At 45.3% G+C, this 25,601-nt stretch overlaps 1 protein-coding gene across 1 annotated transcript; it reads left to right on the top strand.

Moving 5' to 3' along the window:
* The first annotated feature begins 6,781 nt into the window (after positions 1-6,781).
* On the top strand, positions 6,782-25,415 carry LOC308186025 (uncharacterized protein). Its single transcript, XM_080574855.1, has 3 exons — positions 6,782-7,056; positions 20,904-23,470; positions 23,541-25,415. Exon 2 carries the CDS (start codon positions 21,190-21,192, stop codon positions 23,455-23,457), a length of 2,268 nt encoding a protein of 755 aa, XP_080430981.1. The 5' UTR covers positions 6,782-7,056; positions 20,904-21,189; the 3' UTR covers positions 23,458-23,470; positions 23,541-25,415.
* The last annotated feature ends 186 nt before the right edge of the window (positions 25,416-25,601 follow it).

Here is a 25,601-nt window from a genome sequence, read left to right as displayed (position 1 = left end):
GTGTCTCGATCATTAACTTAGTCAATTGTTGTTTTATTGTTTGATTCATCCTTTCTACTTTCCCTGAGCTCTGTGGGTGCCAGGGAGTGTGGTATTCCCACTGAATACCTAATGATTGACACAACAATTTTATTATTTTAGAAGTAAAGTGTGTGCCCTGATCAGAATCAATGTACTGGATTATCCCATACCTTGGTATTAAATGTTCCAATAAAATTTTTACCACTGTCTGTGCAGTAGCTCGTGCTACAGGATAAGCTTCTACCCATTGTGTTAAATGATCTACGATTACCAATAGATATTTCATTCTCCCTACCTTGGGCAATTCAGTGAAATCAACTTGTACTTTCTCGAAAGGCCTATAAGCTGTTTTTCTCCCTCCCATAGCTGCTTGTCGAAACACTTTCTTATTTATTTTCTGACAAGTTAAACAACCTTGTGTAATTTGTTTCGCTATTTCAAAAATTCCAATGCAACCAAATTGTTTAAGGAAATGATCGCTTAATGCCTTCATACCCCAATGTGTTTGTGCATGTAAACGTTCCAGTATTTGCCTCGCATAGGCTTTTGGCAATATCTCTCGCCCGTCAGGCAGTGTCCATTCTCCTTGTTCTAACTTAGCCCCTATTTTCTCCAATTTTGCTTGTTCTTCAGGGGTAAATTTCTTTTCTTCTCTTTCTCGCCTTTCTTCCTCTCGTATCACATTGATTTTAACAACCTGAGTCCTCAGGGCTGCCTCCTGGGCCTCCTTATCTGCTAGATTGTTTCCTCTGATTCGATAATCCAATCCCTTTTGGTGTCCTCTTACATGTACCACTGCTATCTCCTTTGGTTCTCTTAATGCCCTTAAAATTTTTATTATTAACTCTTGATGTATAAGATTCCTCCCTTGAGTATTAATTAGACCTCTTTCTTCCCAAATTTTTCCAAAAGTATGGACCACCCCATATGCATATTTAGAGTCTGTGTATATCGTCCCACTTTTCCCTTTTAATAGTTCCAGGGCCCTACATAGGGCATACAGCTCACAAGCCTGAGCTGACCATGATGGGCTCAAAGGTCCGGATTCCACAGGTTCTAAGTTCTTATTAATTATTGCATATCCTGATTTTCTTTTTCCTTCCACTACTCGGGAGGAGCCATCTACAAACAGTGCCTCTCCTTTCTCCAACTCAGCATCCTTTAAATCCGGCCTCACTGTTGTCTGAGTCTCAATTACCTCTAAACAGTTATGTTGTACTCCCTCCTGTGGTTCTCCGAACAAAAATTGTGCTGGGCTCTGAGCAGAGGTTACCCTCAGTTCTAAGTCAGGTGAGTCAATTAGTATTGCTTCATACTTTAGGATCCGACTATCCGTTAACCATTTTTCTGCTTTTTGCTGTAAGACACTTCTAACATTATGTGGAGTATACACCTTTAAAGGAGCACTAAAGGTAATCTTCCTAACTTCTTCTATTAGTAATGCTGTAGCGACCAGAGCTTGAAGACAAGCAGGCCACCCTCTACTTACTGGATCAAGCAACCTAGAGCAATACCCTACAGGTTTCTTAATCCCTGCCCAATCTTGAGTGAGAACTCCATATGCTGTTTGGTTCGATGTATTTACAAAGAGATAGAAAGGTTTTTCCAGATCCGGAAGGCTCAGTACAGGTGCCTGTATTAGAGCCCTTTTTATTTCCTCGAATTTCTGATCATCCTCTGTGAACCACTTAAGCTGGTTATTAGTTAATTTCTCATATAAGAATTTGACCTTTTCACTGTAGCCTTCAAGCCACGGTCTACAATATCCTAATAATCCCAATACTTGCCGAATTTCCTTTTTAGTTTGTGGGGGTCTTAAAGATAGAATCCCTAATACCCTGTCAGGATCTAATTTCTTTTTTCCCTTACTCAGCCAGTGCCCCAAGTATTTTACTTCCTGTTCCACAAACTGTAATTTCGATCGAGACACCTTTAATCTCCTTTCCCCTAAAAAGTTTAGCAATTTAATAGTAGCTTCTCGGGTTCCCTCTTCAGTTTCTCCTGCTATTAATAGATCATCTACATATTGCAATAATTTAACCCCCCTAGGTAACGTGAAATCTTGTAAAATTTTTTCTAAAGTTTGTCCAAATAGATTTGGTGACTCTGTAAACCCCTGTGGTAGCACAGTCCATCTTAATTGTTGTTTTCGTCCCGTTTCGGGGTCCTCCCACTCGAAGGCAAAATAATCTCTGGATCTCTCATCCAGAGGGCAGGCCCAAAATGCATCTTTCAGATCTATTACACTATACCAGGTATGTTTGGGAGATATGCGACTCAATAAAGTATAAGGATTTGCCACCACAGGGAATTTAGCGAGTGTTCGCTGATTTACAGCTCTCAGGTCTTGCACCATCCTGTATGACCCATCCGATTTTTTTACGGGGAGGATGGGTGTATTATGAGGCGACATGCACGGTTCTAAAGTTCCTTTTTCCAGAAGTCTGTCAACCACAGGTTTTAACCCCTTTCGACCCTCCATTGGTATAGGGTATTGTTTGACTCGGATTGGACGATGGGGATCCATTATTTGAATATTTATGGGGTCCATTTCTATCCTTCCAGTCTCCCCCTCCTTATACCATACTAAAGGGTTAATGACTTCTTCATCTTTTTGTGTCAAAGTGTATAATTTAATCTGCAATTCGTCCCCTTGACTCTGAATGCTCAAATTCAATCTTAAAATCAAATCTCTCCCCAGTAAATTGTACTCCGCTTCAGGGAGCAAAAGAAAATCATTAACATAAGTTTTCTTCCCAGTTCCTACTTTTACATTTTTCAAGACAGGCACTCTAAAAGGCTCTCCTTTTGCCCCTATCACTGACATATAATTGTTCCCTTCCTCTACTCCTTTTGGAAGTTTTCGAATAGTAGATTTTTCAGCTCCTGTGTCCACTAAAAACAAAACTTCCTCTTTATGGGGACCAATTAGTAGTTTTATCAAGGGCTCCGTTGATGTTGACGTCCCCAGAAGATATAGCCCCTGACACCCCTATTCTTCTTTGAATGTTTTCTCATCTTGTTCCCGCTTACGACAGTTCCTCTGAATGTGTCCCTTCTTGTTGCAATAGTAACAAGCGGGAATGGTGTATTTCTCTCGACAAGACTGCCCCCTAGGGGCTTTCTCTATTTCCTTCTCCCTCCTTTCTCCGGACAGAGTCTTATTTCTCTGACTTTCTCTTACTGCTGCTACAAAAATCTTAGCTTTTGCTTTTTGTTTTTCCTCATCTCTCCTAACATATACTTTCTGTGCTTCCCTAAGTAACTCTTCTAATCCCCTCTCTTGCCAATCTTCCAGCTTCTCTAATTTCCTCCTTATGTCCCCCCAGGATTTAGCTACAAATTGCGTTCTAAGGAGTGCAGTTCCAGCCACTGTATTCGGGTCAATTCCAGAATACATTTGTAAACTTCTCCTTAATCTCTCCAACCATTCTGTTGGAGATTCGTCTTTCCCTTGTTGCTCATTAAATGCTTTATTAATGTTTTGCCCTCGGGGAACAGCTTCCCTTATTCCCTGTATGATTAATGTTCTCAAATCCCTCATATTCTGCCTTCCTTGGGGTTGTTGATGATCCCAGTGGGGATCCACGTTTGGCCATTTTTGGTCTCCTGGGGGTCCTGCCTGATTCTGTCTCTCCCACATTCTCATTCCAGCTTGCCTAATCATTCCTTTTTCCTCGACAGTAAATAAGATCCCTAAAATGGACTGTATTTCTTCCCAGGTATAAGTATTGGGACCTAGGAATTGGTCCAGTCTTTCAGCTACTCCGAGGGGGTCATCTAATAAGACCCCCATTTCTTTCTTGAAATTCCTTACATCTGTGGTATTTAAGGGGACTGCCACAAACCCAATGCCTCCCTGATTGCCTCCCAGGGGTACCTCTCTTAAGGGATATAGAGAGGCTCCCTCAAATGTGGCAGTCCTACTTCTCGTACATGCAGCCGGGGGTCGGTCTGATTCCGGTGCTGTCGGCGGTGGAGATACCACAGCTGCCGGAGGTGGGGCCACTGCCAGAGGTGGATTGTTAGAATATAGAGGTGGTAGATTATCTAATGGCTCCCATTTATCCTCTTTTTCTTTTTCCCGTTTTTCTTCTCCTTCTTCAAACTCCTCCTCTGTTTTTAGTGTAAATACTGAGGCTGGAAAAGGACGTGAAGTCCTGATCCATAATCTTGCATAATCACTTTCCTCCTGACTAAAAGGTTCCTTTGAGTTAACATGTAGATTTAAAGCCTGGCAAACCCAGTCTTCAAAAGATCCGAAAATAGGCCAAAAGACATGTGGTCTTAAAGGCTCCTTTGGCCATTCTATCATACAATACTGAATCATTTTTACTTTGCTTTTTCCTTTTCTGGGGCCCCTATCGTTCCAATTTCTAATCATTATCCCTAATGGACTTTCTGGTGGTATGTCTGGTAATTTGCTCCCTTTTCTCTGGTCCCGGGTCTTCGACTTAATCTGACCCATCTAGGAATTTTACTGTGGCAATTCCTACAGCCCTTGGTTGCCTTAGTGAGAGTGTCTTGCAGGGGGCTTAGGACCTATCACCCACCCACGAATCCTATAGGAATCGCTTCGGTCCTTCACCGGCCAAGTCCCTCGCGGGAGATTGGAACCGCGGTTAGAAGACCTCCACAATCGCTTCGGAACTACGTTCCGTCTCAGTCACACTCTCACACACACAGGCAACCGAAACCCACCCAACCGAACGGTATACACATTAAATACTTACGACTCCGTCGTCTTCGTTCGGATCTTCGCGCGCAGAATTACGGGCAAAATATCGTGCTGCAGCCGGCAAAGGGAGCTCATAAAAAAAATCTAAATCTTTGCTTGCCCTTATTCAGGTTCAGGATGGTGTTAGCCCCGACCTGACTCGAACAGGAGCCACCAAATGGTGGGGGCGCCCCTCCTAGATCAAGTCAGAATTCAGGAACCAAGACCATCCCGGACGAGCCCCCAATTGTTATAAATGACTGAGTCCCAAATAGGATTACAATCAGAGTTTACAATTTATTAAACGAATAGAGGCAAGCAAACAGCGCTGGGTGCGCCGGGAGTCTCTGCTCCACCGGGACGCACACCCGTTACGTAAGGCATCTACTTTTTTATACTCCTAGGTTAATACATATTTATTACTACTTCTAAAAAGAGGCAAGGTTATTATAATTGGTTTCCCGAATCCGATGTCGCCTGCTTATCAGTCTCTGTTACTTTCTCAGGGGCTGCTCGAACAGGGAGACAGGAAGGCCCTCATTCTTCCTCCTTATCTGGTGGTCCAGGGAGACAGGAAGACAGGAAGGCTCTCATTCTTCCTCCTTATCTGGTGGTCTCTTGGCCGGCTATCAGAAGTTACTGCACATCCGTGCAAAGTCAGTAGTCCTTCTCCGAAGAAATCCCTTGTTCTTTTCGCGCCTAAACCCAGGCCTCAATGTTAACCCTTCAAAACCCCTTAGTGGCACGAATTGCTGGACCATTTCTTACAGAGTGCATCTTCATACACAACATCCTGAGACACTCAACAGGTCAGCCCATTTGATGAAGTACATTGCTGTCCTGAATTTTAATGTGACAGGGGTACTTTTAAGTCTCTTGTTTATGCTTTAGTACTTGAGGCGTATGGCAGGAGCACAGCACACTCTTATTTGTCCACCCTTATTTGTTGATCGTGTGTAGGAAAAAGAGAACGTGCAGAGGCCCTCACCCATACATTGCATCTGTCACTCTGTGCAGCTACATCACTGAGCAAAAGTACCAAACTTAACGCTTGAGAAAGGACTTTACACAAACTACAGAATACTAAAACGAAGCGTTCACAATAAAAACACATTTTTTGCCTCAGCCAAGCATCAAACCACTTACAGAAGGGCATGGGCCCTCTCTATGCACCTCAAGGTGGGATCCACAAATCCTCACGTGGTTTCATCACATCCAGCACGCTTCTCTGTCCCTCCTAGCTAAACTTGCACAGAGGCAGCTGCTCCCAAATTGCCATGGTGACATCACTCAGTTCTGTTTCTGAAGTCATCACCGTAGGCGCCTTGCAATGACAACAGAACACTCCCTGTTGCTAATGCGTATGTCTCAGAAACAATTAGAGAAGTGCCACTATCCCCAAGCTGACTTTAATTAGAGTAGTTCCAAAATTATTCTCTGCTACCATACATCCGTGGAAGGTGTGGGATAAATCTTGTCCTTCAGCAAGGATTACAGACAAAAGGAGCTTGATTGCGATACGTTCCCCTTACTTCCAGAGCTGTTGACTTTTTATTTCCGTGTAAGAAAAAAGAAGGTGAAATCAACAATTCTCTTCCTCCGAGTTGGGAATATGAAATAAGCCCAATTATCCAGGAAGCCTTAAAAAGGAAACTATATTTTTCCTTGTTAAACACCTTGTTTCTTCTGAAAAATTTTCCAGTACTTTGCAGCTGCGGTGGTTTTAATCGGGTGGGCAGCCGAGTTCCACCACAGCCACTCTCTCACTCCCCCTCCTCAAAGAGAAAGGGGGAGAAAATGCGATGCAAAGGGCTCAAGGGTTGAGATAAGGACGGGGCGATAGCCCCCTGCCCCTGCTCCACGTGGGGTCCCTCCCACGGGGTGCCGTCCTTCCCGAACTGAGCCTGCGGGGGCTGCCCGCAGGCAGCAGCTCTTCAAGAACTGCTCCCACATGGCTCCGTACCACGGGATCCATCCATCCCCCAGGAGCAAACTGCTCCAGCACGGGTCCCCCCAGGGTGGGCGGCAGCTCCCCACAGACCCCCTGCTCCTGCATGGGCTCCTGTCCACGGGCTGCAGCTCCGGCCCGGGGCCTGCTCCTGCGGGGGCTCTCCATGGGCCGCAGGCGCCTCCTCCAGGCCACAGCTACCTGCTCCAGCGGGGGCTCCTCCACGGGGGGGCTGCAGCGTGGAGATCTGCTCCGTGTGGGACCCATGGGCTGCAGGGGGACAGCCTGCTCCACCAGGGGCCTCTTCACATGCTGCAGGGGACTTCTGCTCTGGCACCCGGAGCACCTGTCCCCCTCCTTCTTCGCTGATGTAAGTGCCTGCAAGGCTGTTTCTCACTCCTCTCTCTCTCCCTGTGAAGCAGCCTTTTTTGTTATTTTTTTTCCCACTTCCTTAAATAATGCTCTCACAGAGGTGCAAACAACATAGGTTATTGGCTCGGCTCTGGTCAGCAGCAGGGCCCTTATGTGACATGGGGCAGCTTCTAGATTCTTCTTACAGAAGCCACCCCTATGGCCCCCTGCTACTAAAACCTTGCCACATAAACCCACCAGAGCAACCCTTTTGGTGAAGAAATTTTTCCTAATAACCAACCTAAACCTCCCCTGGCGCAACTTAAGGGTTTTTGCTCTTGTCTTGTCACGTGGGGCTTGGGAGAAGAGAACGATTCCCACCTCCCCGGAGCCTCCTTTAAGGTTCCTGTAGAGCAAAATAAAGTCTCAGCTGAAATTCTTGGAATAGAATAACAGAAAATCTCGCTGCGTTACACCAGAAGTACATTTTTGCCAGTTAAAATAAAATAAAATATTAACAGTATACGTATACCTTTTTTTTTTTTTTTTACATACGGTAACAATAATAATGGTAATGGTAATAATAACCATAGCAATGCAAACTACCGTTCATACTACATTGTTTTTCTTTATGTTATTTCTCAGTGTCTGAGAAGATCTCAGTTGTTGGATTTGGAACAGTTGGTGTATTATAGCATTAAGTACTAATTGCTTTCCCACTCAGTAATTTGTCTAACGTGGGAGAAGCTGAAGAAGTGAGGTCTTCACCAAGACAATAAGCTAACTGTGAAACAACACAACTGACTCTTGCACGTAAAACTGTTTCCTCAGCTGAGAGTGTCCCTGAGCTCCATCTTCCCTTGTGGCTGTAATGACCATTACTGAGGTATAGATTCAGTCTCCCTAAGCTCGCTGTCCATAATAAAACAGAAGAAATCCGTGTGTGCTTGACAGAAGCATGAATGATGTATTTTGTTAGAATTTGGAGATTTTTGAGGAAACGGGAGCCTCCAAAATACCGACTGGTTCAGAAGAAATGAACCTGATCTTGCGAGAGCAGTCACTTGTGCTGGATCATGAAGAATGCTATCAGAGCAAACCTGGCTTCACTCCATTGTTGTAGTTATTGCTGAGAAGGGCTTGCACAGTTTTAAGGCCTTTTCCATTTTTTTTTTTATTTTTTTTTTCACATTGCCCTACCAGTGTGGAGGCTGTGGTTGCAAAAAAGCTGGGAGGCAACACAGCCAGGACATCTGAGCCAAACTGGCCAAAGGGATATTCCCTACCATATAGAATCATAGACCGGTTTAGGATGGAAGGAATCTTAAAGATCATCAAGTTCCAACCCCCCTGCCATGGGCAGGAACACCTCCCACCAGACGAGGTTGCTCAATGCCCCATCTGTCCTAGCCTTGGACACTTCCAGGAATGGGGCATCCACAGCTTCTTTGGGCGACCTCTTCCAGTGTCTCCTCACCCTCATAGTAAAAATCTCTTCCTTACCTGAGTCTATCCTCAGCCTGTCTTCACAGGAGAGGTACTCCATACCTCTGATGATCATTTTTGTGGCTCTGCTCTGGACCAACTGCAGGTCCAGGTCTCTCTTGTGCTGGGAGCCCTGCTACTCCATGCCCCGGACTCTGGAGGGCAGAGCAGAGGGGGACAATCACCTCTCTCGCCCTGCTGGCCACTCTGCTTTTGATGCAGCCCAGGATACAGTTGGATTTCTGGGTTGCAAGTGCATATTGCTGGCTCCTGTTGAGCTTCTCATCGACCAGTACCCCCAAGTCCTTCTCCACAGGGCTGCTTTCAAGGTATTTCTCACCTAGTCTATACTGGTGTTTCAGAGAGCCCCTCTGCTCATGCATTAGATTGGGAGGCTGGGCATCTGGTTTGGATTGTTGGAACCCCTAACTTCAAGAAGAATTAAAATTGAGTGTTGGACATGTAGAACAGTAAAGAGGCATTTTCTCCTGCTTCTGTGGTAGGCAATGGGCATAGCTGAAACACATCTGAAACAAAACTATTACCAGCTCGTACCGTTCCAGACAGACCCTCGATGATATATGGGTCAACCCCTGTGCTGCCAATTGTACAGACCTCCTAGTATTATTTTTTCAAAGGCAGTTAAACTTAATAAGCAATGACCTTTACTGGAACACTGAAGAAAGTCTATTCATCGAAGGCCGCATCTATATTAGGTGTGGAGATGGAGCAATAATGTAGTTTTGCAACAAAGGAATATTACAGCAAGGAGTATTTGTTATTGGTGCTCTGTGAGTGAATGAATGAAGTGGCCCTGTGGCTGCCACACCTTCTGTGATGATGGTAGCAAGGGAGACCCATGTTCCTGCTGGAGCTCTTTCTAGACTGTGAATTTATCCAAACTGTGTTGTGTTCGCTTGGAGGTATAGCAACAAGCAATGTAGTCCAGTTGGAGAAGATCAGTAGATCAAAGCAGCTAAGGCTAAAGGCCTTACATATTCATCATGTGGTTCCAGCATCTAGGAGCTTTGGACTAGATTCATTTGGAGCCATTGGACAAAAATGCCTGCAAACTTTGATTCAACTCTATCGGAAGAACAGGTGATTAGTTTGGGTTTTTATATCCCCTTTCAGGGTTGCAATACATTGATCTTGCACCTGAAACAGATCTTTAATTTCTGTTTCTTTAGAGAGAACGTTCATTCATGTAGCACTAATCCTCTGTGAAACTGCAACTGGATGGAGTAAATGTGATTACTGGAGTTTTATTGCAAAACTACATTCTTGCTCCATCCCAGCATCTAATAGAGATGCAGCCTTTGAGGAATAGATTTTCCATAGTGTTCTAAGAAGAGCTGCATCCAAAGGAACTGGGGTTCTCCTAGGACCACTACAGAAATATTTCTGCTCTCCATAGCTTGTCCAGCACAGGTAGTGTTGGTCAGAGCACAGTTGCCTCTGACACTTGGTGCATGACACTTGACATAGACTCACAGTTTACACTGAGGTCAATCTGAAAATGAGAATCATGTTGGAGATGAGAAGAAGGTGACAGAGATGTACTTAGGGTAAATGAGTATTTTCTGTGCCCGTTTCCTCCAAGCTGAATAAGAACAAAGTGAATTAATTTAACGGTTGTCAGTAACTTAGATCACGATAGATTTTATTTCCTAATTGTTCTGACAGTACGTTCTCGTGTCCACTGTGGGTCTGTTCCACTTCCTAGAGCAGTCAAGCTGGATTCTGCATTTGTCAGCAGAATTTTCCATAAACTTCTCCTGAGTGCAGTCTACATGGATAGAATATAAAGCGTGTTTAACTTCCTCCATCCAGCCAAATGAAGAAGTATTTTATGTTAAAGGACTAAGCATCTTTTTTTTTTTTTTGTGTGTGGTGTGGGGAGGGGGGTCTTTTTTTCTAGACCTTACAAAATAGATCGTGGCAACGTTCTATTGAAAAATATGACAACAGTTATCTTAAGAAACAAAAATGTATAGCAGCTAAGTGTAGTAACCAGTGAAAAGCTTTTTGCCAGTCGAACTTGAACCAAAAGAGGTGGGAGAATTCTGCAGAAAGCAAATAAAGACAGGGAATCAGGGTGCCTCAGTCAATCAGATGTGATGGAAAGCCAGCAAAAGAGCGAGAGCTTTTTTCATCTGCTGTAATAAAAATGATAAGAAAATCTGTTTACTATAAAACAAATTCAATTCAGATGATCAAGCTGGGGACTGGTCTGCGTGAGAATGATACAGAATCTGTGTTAGCTATTTTAAAGAAAAAGTTAAATAAGTCTGGGTTGCTGTGATATCATTGACGCTGTCTGAAGAAAGTTATTGACCAGGAGGTTTCTTAAGTTTTTCACGGGTGTCTTAGGAAGAAAAGAAATGAAAAACGGAGGGAAGTGAGAGCAGGAAGGCTTATACAATGTCGAAAAACTGAATATCCCGGGATAAATGCTTAGTTCTACAGAGAATGTATACTAATGCTTAGTTCTACCAGAGCAACTGGCCAAAAGGAAAAGGCTTTTTTTTTTTTTTTTTTTTTTGCAGTGCTCAAGATTGGAATTGGGGAAAAAATGATGGGAATCCATCCGTTTTTCTACTTACCCAATTTGCTTAGGCTCTTCTTAGGAAGGGACGTGCTGGAAAAATTGGATGCAAAAGTTTCTTTGGAACAAGGGAAAATGGAAATCAAAGTAACACCTTAAGCTCTGAAGTCTATGTATCCGTGGCGAGTCCAGAGAAAGCTCCAGATAGGACTCCCTGCAACTGTTGGTGCGCAAGTTAGGTGGAGCTATCCCCCTTGTGCCCGGCGTGGGTGCGCAGCGCCGAATAAACAGACCTGCTTTATAACCATCCTGAGGTTCTAGATAGAGGCTGATTTCCGCAAGTCAGTAGCTGACCAATGCTGTAGAGCTCAGAACAGATGTCATCAACAGACTTCATGTGACTGATCAGGGAATTTGATTAGCTAATACGACTGATTAGCTCTAACTACCAGGACTAAAAGTTTGGTATTTCTGGAGAATATCGTGTAGACGAAGGAGTGCTCAAATGATGCTGTACTAGTTTTGAAGTCTACAAGTATATTCTAGCAAACTTTCTAAGAATAAATTCCATGCTAGGCCAATTGTAATGAAATTTTTCTATTATTTCTACAAAGCTGTCTCAGTTTGAAACCTTGAGACAGTTCAGTGTTGGGTAGTCATCTGTCTCAAAATGCTGAGAAGACGGGGCTGCATTCATCTGCAAACTGGCTGTCATAAAGGCCTTAAACGTTGCATTATGTTGAGGCAGTGGTGATCTCAGCCTTCTTGTATTTGTCTGAGTAATGTAGCTCCCAAAAGAGATCCCAAGGTCCAGAAAAGACATGGAAATAATTGGTGGCTTGTAAGGAAAAATCATATTCCATCACACAGCAACACCAGAGTTTAGAAGTCAGCTGAAGTTATTTATGTTTCATCTGAAGGGAGTAAGACAAGAGCAGTTAATATAAAAGAATGCATGTCTGACAATCATACAAGCGGATGGGAGCCTGTTTTATCTGGGTCTGTGGATTTTCTATCTGTATGCTGTTGAGGAGATTGTCAGAATTCTGATTAGAGAATAAGGAACCTACAGAAAGTGCAGTACGCAAATGCTGGAGAGCACGGGTCAAAGTTTTACGCTTCCTGGGACTGCCTAGCATATTAAAAGGTCTAGGGAAAAAATGGCTGTGGTTCAACATTAATAGCACATTGACAAGTGTGATTTAAACCTATCCGCATCTAAATCAGTCAGCCCTACTGAAATCTTCAAATACTTAAGAGGTAACCCGTAGCCAATGGTGTCAAAAAGTGCTGTGAGATTTGAGAAAATAACCTGCATTTCTCTCCCATAACAGTTTTGTCCTTGTGTGAGAAGCAAGTGAGGGATTTTGCTGCCCTTGTGTCTTTTATTTAACCTCTATCAGCACCACAGGTAGTGAACTGCCACTGTCTTAACTAAATGTTACGCCTTTGAGAAACAAATTAGATGGCAAATAATCTGTTAAGAGCTGACTGCCTTCTTCCCCCCAGACAGCTGAGATGCACCTCTTTTTCCCTCTCCCAAGCATTTGCTGCTTTGCACTTCCTTTTCTTTCATTGGAGAGTCAGATAAATCGGTTGCTTTGCACTAGTATATGTTCCTTGGAAAGCCGCTTAAACTCTCTTCAAACACTGCACTACCTATAAATTGATTGCTTCCTCTAAGTGGCACTTCTGCTCTAGCTGGATCCTCTAAATCCCATTTTACTGCTTCTGCTTACTAAGCAGGTGAGAGAAACTCTCATAACCGGTGAGCAGAGAAGAAGGAGCTGTAGTTCTGTATAAAGGAAATGTTTGGAAGTTTTGAAGATGTTTCCCCTGCTGAGCTGCCATCCCTATGTTAATCAATTACCTGATCTTTTGCATTACAGCAGAAGTCTTGATTCCGTTATTAAGAAAAGTTATTTCTGAAAATACTCAGCCCCCTCTGTGCATGCCAAACCTTTAATGGCACCGTGCAACAGGCACATTGCAGTGATAAATCAGGTTGTGGAATGAATGGCAACATAAATAGTTGGCTCCAGATCCAAAATGTCATTTATTTGGCCATTTTATTTAGGGTAGCACTCCCCGCCCCTCCCATTCCCTCCCCCTCCCATTCCCTCCACCTCCCTTCCCTCCCCTCCCCACCCCTCCCCTCCCCTCCCCTCCCTTACACTCCCCTGCCCTACACTCCCCTCCCTTACACTCCCCAAAACTCCCCTACGCTCCCCTCCCCTACACTCCTCTCCCCCACACTCCCCTCCCCTACACTCCCCTATATTCCCTCAAACTACCCCCCCTACACTCCCCTCCCCTACACTCCCCTACACTCCCCTATACTCCCCTACACGGCCCTCCCCTCCCCTGCCCTGCCCAGCCCTCCCCTGCCCTGTCCTCTCCTTCCCTGCCCTCCCGTCCCCTCCCTTCCCCTTCCCTTCCCCTTCCCTTCCCTTCCCTTCCCCTTCCCTTCCCCTCCCCTCCCTTCCCTCCCCTCCCTTCCCTTCCCTTCCCTTCCCTTCTCTTCCCTTCCCTTCCCTTCCCTTCCCTTCCCTTCCCTTCCCTTCCCTTCCCTTCCCTTCCCTTCCCTTCCCTTCCCTTCCCTTCCCTTCCCTTCCCTTCCCTTCCCTTCCCTTCCCTTCCCTTCCCTTCCCTTCCCTTCCCTTCCCTTCCCTTCCCTTCCCTTCCCTTCCCTTCCCTTCCCTTCCCTTCCCTTCCCTTCCCTTCCCTTCCCTTCCCTTCCCTTCCCCTCCCTTCCCTTCCCTTCCCTTCCCTTCCCTTCCCTTCCCCTCCCTTCCCCTCCCTTCCCCTCCCTTCCCCTCCCTTCCCCTCCCTTCCCCTCCCTTCCCCTCCCTTCCCCTCCCTTCCCCTCCCTTCCCCTCCCTTCCCCTCCCTTCCCTTCCCTTCCCCTCCCTTCCCTTCCCCTCCCTTCCCTTCCCCTCCCTCCCTTCCCTTCCCTTCCCTTCCCTTCCCTTCCCTTCCCTTCCCTTCCCTTCCCTTCCCTTCCCTTCCCTTCCCTTCCCTTCCCTTCCCTTCCCTTCCCTTCCCTTCCCTTCCCTTCCCTTCCCTTCCCTTCCCTTCCCTTCCCTTCCCTTCCCTTCCCTTCCCTTCCCTTCCCTTCCCTTCCCTTCCCTTCCCTTCCCTTCCCTTCCCTTCCCTTCCCTTCCCTTCCCTTCCCTTCCCCTCCCTTCCCTTCCCCTCCCTTCCCCTCCCCTCCCTTCCCTTCCCTTCCCTTCCCTTCCCTTCCCTTCCCTTCCCTTCCCTTCCCTTCCCTTCCCTTCCCTTCCCTTCCCTTCCCTTCCCTTCCCTTCCCTTCCCTTCCCTTCCCTTCCCTTCCCTTCCCTTCCCTTCCCTTCCCTTCCCTTCCCTTCCCTTCCCTTCCCTTCCCTTCCCTTCCCTTCCCTTCCCTTCCCTTCCCTTCCCTTCCCTTCCCTTCCCTTCCCTTCCCTTCCCTTCCCTTCCCTTCCCTTCCCTTCCCTTCCCTTCCATTCCCTTCCCTTCCCTTCCCTTCCCTTCCCTTCCCTTCCCTTCCCTTCCCTTCCCTTCCCTTCCCTTCCCTTCCCTTCCCTTCCCTTCCCTTTCCTTCCCTTCCCTTCCCTTCCCTTCCCCTCCCCTCCCCTTCCCCTCCCCTCCCCTTCCCTTCCCCTCCCCTCCCCTTCCCTCCCCTCTTGTCCTCTCTTCTCCTCCTCTCCTCTCTTCTCCTCTCTTCTCCTTGCTTTCGCAAACTTGAATACCGGAGAGGGAGAACCATCACTTCAAATCGCTTCAGTCATTCTCGTAGCTTATATCACTGGCTGATTCATGGCAATCCATCAGCGGTAATCATAAGCGTTGCAGCTGCTGGGTCACTAGTCAAGCAAGAGTCTCAAACTGGGAACCGCTGACTTCTTTCTGTGGCTCAGACAGGTGACTTTCAATTCCACCCTGCCTTGGACACGTCCTCTTGCTGTTAGTGTTAGGGAGAATCGAATGGATGTTTTATTAATATCTCTTAGGTGGTGGGTCATAAAGTATAATCAAGCATTGCCAAATGTACTTACATTATCAATTAATCTATGTATACTGGGAAATTTAGGGAGTATACTGAACAGTCAAATGAATCTTTGAAGGGGAGCCTTGGGAGGGAACAGGTACAACCTGACCTTTGATAAGAACCTGAAAATGCTGAAATGAGTTGAACCAGAACCAAGGAGCGGAGAGAGCATGCGTCGAGTGAGAAAGGTGAAAAGTTTAGCAGAGAGGAAGACTCCTTACTTCATCTGGACGACCACCTGGACGACCACCAGAGAGCACCACGCATGTGCAAATGGGAGGAGAACTAATTAGAATGGAATGCGAGGCTGATGTTGCAACCTGTAATGAATATGTATGCCTTACGTAATGTTGAATGTATAAATAATGGCTGGGAAGTAACGGGACTTGAAGCCAGATTTGGGCACCTGCCCCAGCTTCCAGCGCTGAATAAAGCACCTTCATATAATCACTTGGTGGTTATGTGGTTGCTACGCTAACATTTTGGCGACCCAGATGGGACGGCGTGGGCACTGCTGAGGCGGATCGTGTCTCGGTTTCGCTCCAGCCGGCACTGAGGGATTCTCGGGGAGCAGTCGACCGCGACCGACCTCCGCTGCTCACGACGTACCACTGGAGCGATAAGCAAAGGTGCTTTCAACTTTGGGTATTCGGTACCGATTTGGTTGGGAAAGCCTGCCGGTCAGACGCGGCGAAAGCCACGCTCGATTGGGCAGGGAGCTCCTGGGGTAAGCCTAGGCGCCGTCCGTTAGACAGAGCGAAAGCTCTGCAGGTTCGGCATTGGTGGTTTGGTATTGGTAATTGTATTGGTTTGTGCTGAAGGGTCAGCACCTGGTATTATTGGTATGTGGTAAGCACGCTGCTGCTCTGGCAGCTTCTGGGAGAGCGTGCTGCTGCTCCGGCAGCTTCTGGGGGAGTGTGCTGCTGCTCCGGCAGCTTTTGGGTTTGTATCATAAGCTCAAAATGAAAAAGATTAAAGGAATTCTGGGAAAAGATGTACCTATCCCGCGAACATCCCCAATAGGGTGTTTGCTAGCACATTGGAAAGAGGGAGGTTTTGGTCAAGAAATGCGGAAAGGAAAGCTGATTGATTATTGTAATATTTGGTGGCCACAGTATAAACTAGAGGACCAAGAAACTTGGCCTGAGAATGGAACATTGCAATATAATACAATTTTACAATTAATGCTATTTTGCAAGCGGGAAGGAAAATATGATGAACTGCCGTATGTGGAATTATTCTTTTATTTGCGCCGAAAGCCTGAATGGCAGCATGCTTGTGGAATAATGGTGCTTGAAGTTTCAACTGAGGAACGTTGTTGTGCATGTACTAAGGAGGGATGCTGTATACAGCATCAGGCAATAGAGAATAATAAGTATTATGGGGAAATGAATAATGGAAATATTGATTTGGAAGTTGCGCCGTCGGCTCCACCGGAAGAGCCAGGACAGGGAGGGAAAAGGGAGAATGAAGATAGCAGTAGTGATGGAGAATCCCCGACTTTAGTCTTCCCTGTGTCACATAGGACTCGGCAACAGCGAAGGGCAGGAGAAACTATAAATGAACAGAGAGCGAAAATAATCGCTCCCCTCAGGCAAGGAGTGGGGACAGAAGGACCGGTATATGTTATGGTGCCTTTTTCAGCTGGGGACTTAATGATATGGAAACAAGCAGCCGGCACCTACAGGGAAAACCCAGATAAAGTAGCCAGGGTAATGAAAATGATAATTAAAACCCAAAATCCCGATTGGGATGATCTCCAGGTGATCCTGGATACTTTGATGGACTCAACAGAAAAAGACATGGTATTGCGGGCAGCCAGAGAGAGAGCCCGAGAAGATATATGAAATGGATTAGTGCTTGGAAATCTAGATCAAAACTTCCCCACTGAGGATCCCCAATGGGATTATAACACAGGGGATGGAATAAGGAGGCTGAAGAGATATCAAGATTGGGTACAAGTCGGGGTACAGAATGCCATGCCCCGGACCATAAATTGGTCAAAATTGTATAATGTCAGGCAAGAAAAAGCGGAATCACCTTCTGCCTTTTTAGAGAGATTGAAAGAAACTGCTAAGAAATATACAGATTTAGACGTAGAGACTGAGCAAGCTAAAGCTCAATTAGCACTCATTTTCCTGGGACAAGCCCAAGAGGATATTAGGAAGAAATTGCAAAAGTTGGAAGGTGCAGATTTGAGAAATTTGGATAGGCTGTTGGAAATAGCCTGGAAAGTGTATAATAACAGAGAAAAGGAAACGACAAAAAGGCAACAACAGAACTTATTAGCAGTAATTCAAGGGAGAGAACATGCAGGATTAAGGGGCAGGGGAAGAGGAAATATTAATGGTCGAGGTAGAGGAACAGGGAGAGGCTACCCGAGCTCAGGGGGAAACCGGCTGGGTCTTAACCAATGTGCCCATTGTAAGGGGGAGGGTCATTGGCAAAACGAGTGCCCTCTCCGTGGACAGATGATTGTTGGTGGGGGAAATTCGTTCCGAAACCAAGAAGCAGCTAAGGCGATGGTTCTGGGGGAATATAGTAGCTGACTAGGAGATCCGGTAGCAGAAACTAAAGAGCCCTTAGTAAAAATTCAAATAGGAAATAAGGAAGTAAAATTTTTAATTGATACAGGGGCCACATATTCAGTACTCAATAGATTAAGTGGTAAGATAGGGGAAAGGAAAACTACTATTGTAGGTGCCACCGGGAAGGAGGAAATACGGCCGTTCTTACAACCCCTTGATTTACGGTTTGGAGGTAAAGAAATTACGCATGAATTTTTATATGTACCAGAATGCCCTATTCCTCTTTTGGGACGGGATTTGTTAACTAAACTAAACGCTACCATAACGTTTGAAGATGGAGAATTGATCATGAGAGTCCCGGAATCAAAAGTGGGACAAATATTAATGATTAAAGAGAAGGCTGTTCCTCATATACCAAAAGAGGTAGAAAATGCAGTAATGCCTACGATTTGGGAAACGGACGTGCCCGGAAAATCAAAAGTAGCCCAGCCAGTAAAAATTGAACTTAAGGAAGGGGCCCGACCGGTACGGATTAAACAGTACCCATTGAAGCTAGAAGCTAGGCTAGGAATAGTAAAGATTATAAATAAATTTCTTAGCTACCACATTCTGGAGGAATGCAAATCTGAATATAATACCCCAATTTTCCCAGTAAAGAAACCTAATGGGGAATACAGGCTAGTGCAGGACCTTAGGGCAATAAACGAAATAACAAAAGATATTCACCCAGTGGTGGCTAATCCTTATACATTGTTAACATCTGTAAAAGAGAAATATAAGTGGTTTACGGTAATTGATTTAAAAGATGCCTTCTTCTGCATACCCATTGACAAGGATAGTAGAAAACTCTTTGCTTTTGAATGGAAAATCCACGGAACGGACGAAAGATGCAACTGACCTGGACAAGATTGCCTCAAGGATTCAAGAATAGCCCGACCCTCTTCGGCGGTCAACTAGCTAAAGAAATAGAAGATTGGATTAACCAAGGACAGATTCAGGTACCAAAGGATCGATATCTGCTGTTACAATATGTGGACGATATATTAATAGCTACCGAAGGAGAGTCAGAATGTATTCAGGTAACTATTGATATTTTGAATCAATTAGGACTAAATGGGTACAAGGTTTCTAAACAAAAGGCACAAATCGCGTGCACAACAGTAATTTATTTGGGATGTGAAATTTCTCAAGGACAAAGAAAATTGGGAGTTAACCGAATACAAGCTATTTGTGAAATCCCCGAGCCGCGAAATTTGCATGAACTACGGGCTTTCCTAGGTATGGCCGGGTGGTGCAGACTGTGGGTAATGGACTATGGACTCATAGCAAAGCCCCTCTATGAAACCCAAAAGGCCTGTACATTTACCTGGGGAAAGCCACAACAAGAGGCCTTTAAGAAATTAAAGGAAGCCCTGATAAAGGTGCCTGCCTTGGGCTTGCCGGACTTATCAAAGGACTTCCAGCTGTTTGTGCATGAGAGACAACAATTGGCATTAGGAGTACTGACCCAGCGACTTGGGAGCTGGAAAAGACCTGTGGGGTATTTTTCTAAACAATTGGATGCGGTAAGCGCTGGATGGCCCTCGTGTTTAAGGGCCGTGGCAGCCACAGTCCTTTTAATACAGGAAGCCAGGAAGCTCACATTAGGGAAACAAATTGAGGTGTTCGTGCCACATATGGTGACTACGGTATTGGAGCAAAAGGGGGGCCATTGGCTATCGCCCAGCCGAATGATGAAATATCAAGCTATACTAACTGAGCAAGATGATGTAATCTTAAGAACTACTAACTTATTGAACCCAGCAGTGTTTCTAGGAACAACTACGGAGGAAGGAGACCTCAGTCATGATTGCGTGGAGATCATCGAACATACCTATGCCAGCAGAACAGACTTAAAGGATCAGCCTCTGGAGAGACCGGATTGGGAACTTTTCACGGATGGAAGCAGCTTTGTGGAAAATGGGACTCGTTATGCAGGATACGCGGTAACTAAATCAAAGGTAGTGATTGAGGCAAATTCCCTACCTCCGGGAACTTCAGCCCAACGAGCAGAAATAATTGCCCTGACACGAGCCCTGGAACTAAGCGAGGGTAAGAACGTGAATATTTGGACAGATTCAAAATATGCATTCGGGGTAGTTCATGTACATGGGGCATTATGGAAAGAAAGGGGAATGCTATCCTCACAAGGGACTAATATAAAATACCAGGAAGAAATATTGAAATTAATAACAGCTGTACAGAAACCCCAACAGGTGACCATAATGCATTGTAAAGCCCATCAAGGAGGGGTGTCAGAGATTGCAGAAGGTAACAGACTGGCAGATTTGACGGCCCGGAAGGTTGCGCGTGAAGTATGGAAAGTAATGGCTCTAATTCCATCAAAGGTAGGCCTCTCTTGTTTTAAATTACCTAAAGACCCAAAGTATTCGGCAGAAGATGAGAGACTTGCAAATTTGATGAAGGCCCAGAAGAATCCTGACAGATGGTATGTGACTACGACAGGACAACTCATAGTGCCTCCTATAGTAATGCGAGAAATCTTACAAATAAAACATAATGAATGTCACTGGGGTGCAGGAGCAACGGTGACCTATTTGAAACGAGGTGTCATCTCGGTACACATGTTAACAATGGCAAAGTCAGTAATGTCAAAATGTGAGCTTTGCTTAAAGAATAATCCAGTAGCGAGGAAACATGCTGAGATGGGAAGAACTAGGGCTGGTATAGAGCCTGGAGATTACTGGCAAACAGACTTCGTGGAACTGCCTAAAGCAAGAGGTTATAAATACCTATTGGTAGGGGTTGATACTTTTTCAGGATGGCCGGAGGCCCTTCACTGTCGCACCAACCAAGCAAAGGAAACGGTAAAATGGTTACTACGGGAAATAATCCCTAGATTTGGTGTACCATTGGGTATTTCTTCAGACAGGGGACCACATTTCATTGCCAATGTGGTTAAGGAGGTTAGTAGGTTACTGGGAATTACCTGGAACTTACATACCCCATGGAGGCCTCAATCTAGTGGTCAGGTAGAGAGGATGAACCAAACTTTAAAAGGACAATTAAGCAAAATCTGTCAGGAAGCTAAGATACAGTGGCCACAGGCCTTACCAATAGCCTTGCTAAGAATTAGAATAAAGCCAAGAAGTGGGATGTCAGTAAGTCCCTATGAAATCATGTATGGAAAACCTTATGAGTCTCCTGAACCGAACCCGAATATGCATGTTATCGGTAAACAGGATGTATATAATTATGTTTTATCCCTTGGTAAGACTTTAGCTCAGCTACGCGGCGTTCTGGTGTGGCACCGACCCCTGGCCTTGGAGAATCCAGTGCATGATATACAGCCAGGAGACAGAGTCTACATCAAAAATTGGAATGAGGAACCCTTGAAGGAATGGTGGGATGGACCTTACCAAGTTCTACTGGTAACCTTCACCGCTGTTAAGGTAGAAGGGGTAGATGCTTGGATACATTATACTCGGGTGAAACGAGTACCGAGACTTTGGGAGGCACAGCCACTGGGCCCTACGAAATTAAAGATCCAGAGTATTTGATATGATTGTTTATCAAATTTTGGGAGTGTTTTGGGGTTGGTGGGTACTATCGTATTATAGTGAGACAAATGCTGCTTCTCTGAAAATACCTCAGAAGAAAGAGTATAAGACCGTATATGTCGGAAATAATGCCACTCTGATCTGCAGGGTCAAAAGTGATTCCCCGATAGATCTGTCGAAAGCCCGGATTGTACAGGAAAAGATTCGAGACCCCCCGCAAGACCCCAATACAATTTACAACAACAAGGGCGGGCATGAGGGATTATGGGAACGCTGGAAAAAGAAAAGGTGGGTAAATGAAAAATGTCAAGGGAAAGAAGGAAGTGTAGAGCTGCACCCCCGGAACCTGACTCTCGAAGACCAAGGAAAGTATAGGTGCTTGGTAAGAACTGGCGAGAATTTGAGAGGAAAAGAGGGCTATGGAATTAGGCCTGGTCATTGTTGTAGGTTACAGGGTAACAGTAGAGCCAATACCAGCTGGACAAGGAACAACGATCCAGTTGAGGAGGATGAGAAACACAAGACAGATACAGGATTGGGAGGCCAGATGACCCTAACAATTAGAGGAGTTACCAGGGAGAACTTAGAAGAATATCAATGTTCGTATAATAACGGAACTGCTGGAGGATTTAGTAAGATTACAGTCTCCAAAACCAGAAGGAAAAGATCAATTCAGCCTACAACACCAGGAATGCAATGGGTAGTAAAGAATCGAGAAGAAAATCTGATGATAGGTTTGATTAGGGATTTTGCAAAAATGCAGAATGTGAATCAAGTAACTGCTTGTTTACCTATACCCAAGTCAGCAGGGGACCCTATACCACGGGGCATAATAACATCTTCATTGCCCCAAATTGAGCGGAATAAAACAATTCAATGTAAAGCAGAAAAGACTGTGGAAACGGAAAAGATCGAGGGATATTATAGGGAAAAGATAATTGCCTACTACTCACAATGCGAAAAGAAAAGAAACTATCAATTCACGAATTTAAACACCATGAGCAGACGACTAGGATGGTGTGAGTATGATGAGCAACGTACAAAATCACGGGAGAAAGTTAAATGGGAATGCGAGGAAGTAAGTGAATCAGGAGAATTAGAAGGCTGGGATAGCGCATGGACCATGAGCATACTGCAGAGATATCAATATGGAGGAAATACTCCCTGGTGCATACAGTGGACTGGTAAGACAAATGATAGCCAAAGGGACCAAGAATATATGGCAGATCAGAGGGAAACTAGTAGTCGAGAACAAGTGAAGGCAGTCCCATGGTGGAACTGCACCCAGATCCTGAATTGCGATACGGACCTGAAAACCATACCTTTACTCCCAGTAAAAATAGCTTTAGCGACCGGATGTGCATGTAGGGGACTGCGAGTCAACGGAAATATAACCAGTCAGAAGAGCAACAAGAGAATCAAGGTAAATTGCAAATATTCAACAATACGGAGTATGGGACACTTCGTATGGGCTGCTAATGATGGAACTTGGACAACACACCTGGAACTAGATGGTCCAGCGAAAGAAATAACACTAGGCTTGCCCACCTTGTGTCCGCTCTGGAAGAAATCTCCTTTTAAAGGGAGTTCGACAAACTTGCGAACTAGAATAAGAAGGGAGGTAGACCAAGATGATGACTGGCAAGACCCCTCAACTGCAATCAGGATAGGATGGGTGATAGAATCACTATTTGCCCCAATAGCAACATACCAGAATAGGGAAATAATATATAGCTTAATGGGCCAAGTAAACAGGTTGGCAAAGGTAACCAAGAAGGGGTTCAAAGATTTAAACTTACAATTACAGGCCACAACCAAAATGACCCTGCAAAACAGAATGGCTCTGGACATGCTTTTGTTAAAAGAGCATGGGGTGTGTGGATATCTGAAAGGCAGACTTGATCATTGCTGTGTACATATTCCAAATGTAACTACAGATGTGGAAAATGACATATCCCAACTAGCTCATGTGGAACGTGAGCTAGAGGAAGAAAAGCAAGAAGCTGAGCAAAATTGGTTGGGAGCAACTTTTGAGGGACTAGGCCTTCATCTGGAAGGATGGCTCAAGTCCCTCCTACAAAGCATTGTGCTGCTGCTAATTGTATTCGCTGCAATGGGAGTAATGTTCTCGTGTGTGAAAGGAGAAATAGTTAGGAGTAGTGCATGGAATCGCCGAATAATAAGAGTCCTTACTGGGAATCACCCAGAACACCCTATCCCACTTACTCCACCCCCATCCTATAGTACTAGCGTTAACAAGCAGGCATAGAGGAATCAATAAGATAGTAGACTAACGAAGATGCGTTAAGATTATACTTACTAATCTCTATATCAAGTTATACTCACTAACCTCTACTAACCTGATTCAACCTAATAGTAATGAAAATACTTGCTCTTGGTATGAGTGAAGTATTTTCAAAGGGGGGAAATGTTAGTGTTGGGGAGAATCGAATGGATGTTTTATTAATGTCTCTTATGTGATGGGTCATACAGTATAATTAAGCATTGCCAAATGTACTTACATTATCAATTAATTTATGTATACTGGGAAGTTTAGGGAGTATATTATCAAATAATCTATGTATACTGGGAAACTTAGGGAGTATACTGAACAGTCAAATGAATCTTTGAAGGGGAACCCTGGGAGGGAACAGATACAACCTGACCTTGGATAAGGGCCTGGAAGTGCTGAAATGAGTTGAAGTAGAACCAAGGAGCGGAGGGAGCATGTGTCGAGTGAGAAAGGTGAAAAGTTTAGCAGAGAGGAAGACTCCTTACTTCATCTGGACGACCACCTGGACGACCACCAGAGAGCACCACGCATGTGCAAATGGGAGGAGAGCTAATTAGAATGGAATGCGAGGCTGATGTTGCAACCTGTAATGAATATGTATGCCTTACGTAATGTTGAATGTATAAATAATGGCTGGGAAGTAACGGGACTTGAAGCCAGATTTGGGCACCTGCCCCGGCTTCCAGCGCTGAATAAAGCACCTTCATATAATCACTTGGTGGTTATGTGGTTGCTACGCTAACAAACACAGTGCTCCAGGTGGGGTCTCATGAGAGCAGAGCAGAGGGGGAGAATCACCCCCAGCAAACAGCTTTCGGGTCTTTTTTTTTTTTTTTTTTTAAAAAAAAAAGCTTGATAAAGTAAACTAATGTAGTTATTGTCTGAAGACTCATTTATGTACAGGTCACTTACGCATGTGCAAAGACTTCATCTGCTGATACTATGACAGTTTTTAGGGGATCATGCTACATAGGATTTACAATAACATCTAGGCTGGTTTTGGACACTCTTAAGTGGTGGTGCATTTAGCATTCTTCGTGATCTTCCTCCGTGGCTCCTTAGTATTATTTAAAACCACACATAACATTTCGAACTGGAAGTTGTGAGGACCCATCAGAGGTCAAACTGCCCACTGCTAAGCATGCTAACCACATATACTTCTTTGAAAATGACAGAAGGTGGTCCTCTGCCTTTCCCTAGGCAGGCTTGGGGAAAGCAAGGTGGCTCAGTACCAGGCAGCCGTAGTGCCCTATCTGAAGGGACTACTGATGGGCAAGACACCAGAGGCTGTCTGTGGAGAGAGAGAGACAGATGTCACCAGCCTCAGGGCCATAAATTGCACAGCCTGGGGTGCTGCCCTAAACCATCCGGGGTAAATGGGATTCTTTCTGAAATACAAACATAGTTATCGTATTTATGAAAGCACATAAAGATTCCTCAGTAGGTGGTATATTTGAACTGTAATGTAAGAAGCAAATTTTGAGAGCCCTCAGAAACATTGCTGGGCATTTTCACATTAACTGGTGTAGACAGACTTAACCTTGATAACATATATCAAAAAAACAGCCTCTGTGAGCAACGTCACACTGCAAGTTAGACATGATTTGGTTCCAAGTATTGCCACCTAACAACACACAGATGGAATAGCTGCAGCTGTATTTCCACCTCATTAGGTCCCAGTATTACTTATGACAATAACAGGATTCCTCAGCAAAGGCCGCACTTCACGGCCTGTGTCCGCCGCCGGGATTCGAACCGGCGGCTCCTGGAGCTCGAGCACGCCGCTCCCGGGACTCGAAACGGCCCGCACCCACTCCCCTCTGCCTGCGCACTGAGCGGGGTTGCCAGGCGCAGGCGCACTGGAAGCCTCCCCCCACACAGCCCCACGGCTGTGGCCGGGCGCCGCGCAGGCGCAGTTGCAGCCGGGGGCAGTTCTCTCGATGGTTCGTGCCGTGGGTGGTGTTCCCACTGGAGTCGGTCTGGGCAGATGCACACGCAACGCAATTAACTCCTTTAGAATAGAGCGAGGGGTTAAGCCATCACCAAGGGGTAGAGGCTTATTCTCTCTCGATTTTGAGCAGCTAGTGACCTCGTTACCAGCTCCGTGTGCGAAGATCCAT

Source organism: Anser brachyrhynchus, assembly GCF_964034855.1.
Source record: "Anser brachyrhynchus genome assembly, chromosome: Z".
NCBI lineage: Eukaryota > Metazoa > Chordata > Aves > Anseriformes > Anatidae > Anser > Anser brachyrhynchus.
This window is presented reverse-complemented; position numbering and strand designations above follow the sequence as displayed.

Coding starts and splice junctions, on each gene's coding strand:
- LOC308186025 (XM_080574855.1), top strand. CDS start 21,190: ATGATTGTTTATCAAATTTTGGGAGTGTTTTGGGGTTGGTGGGTACTA.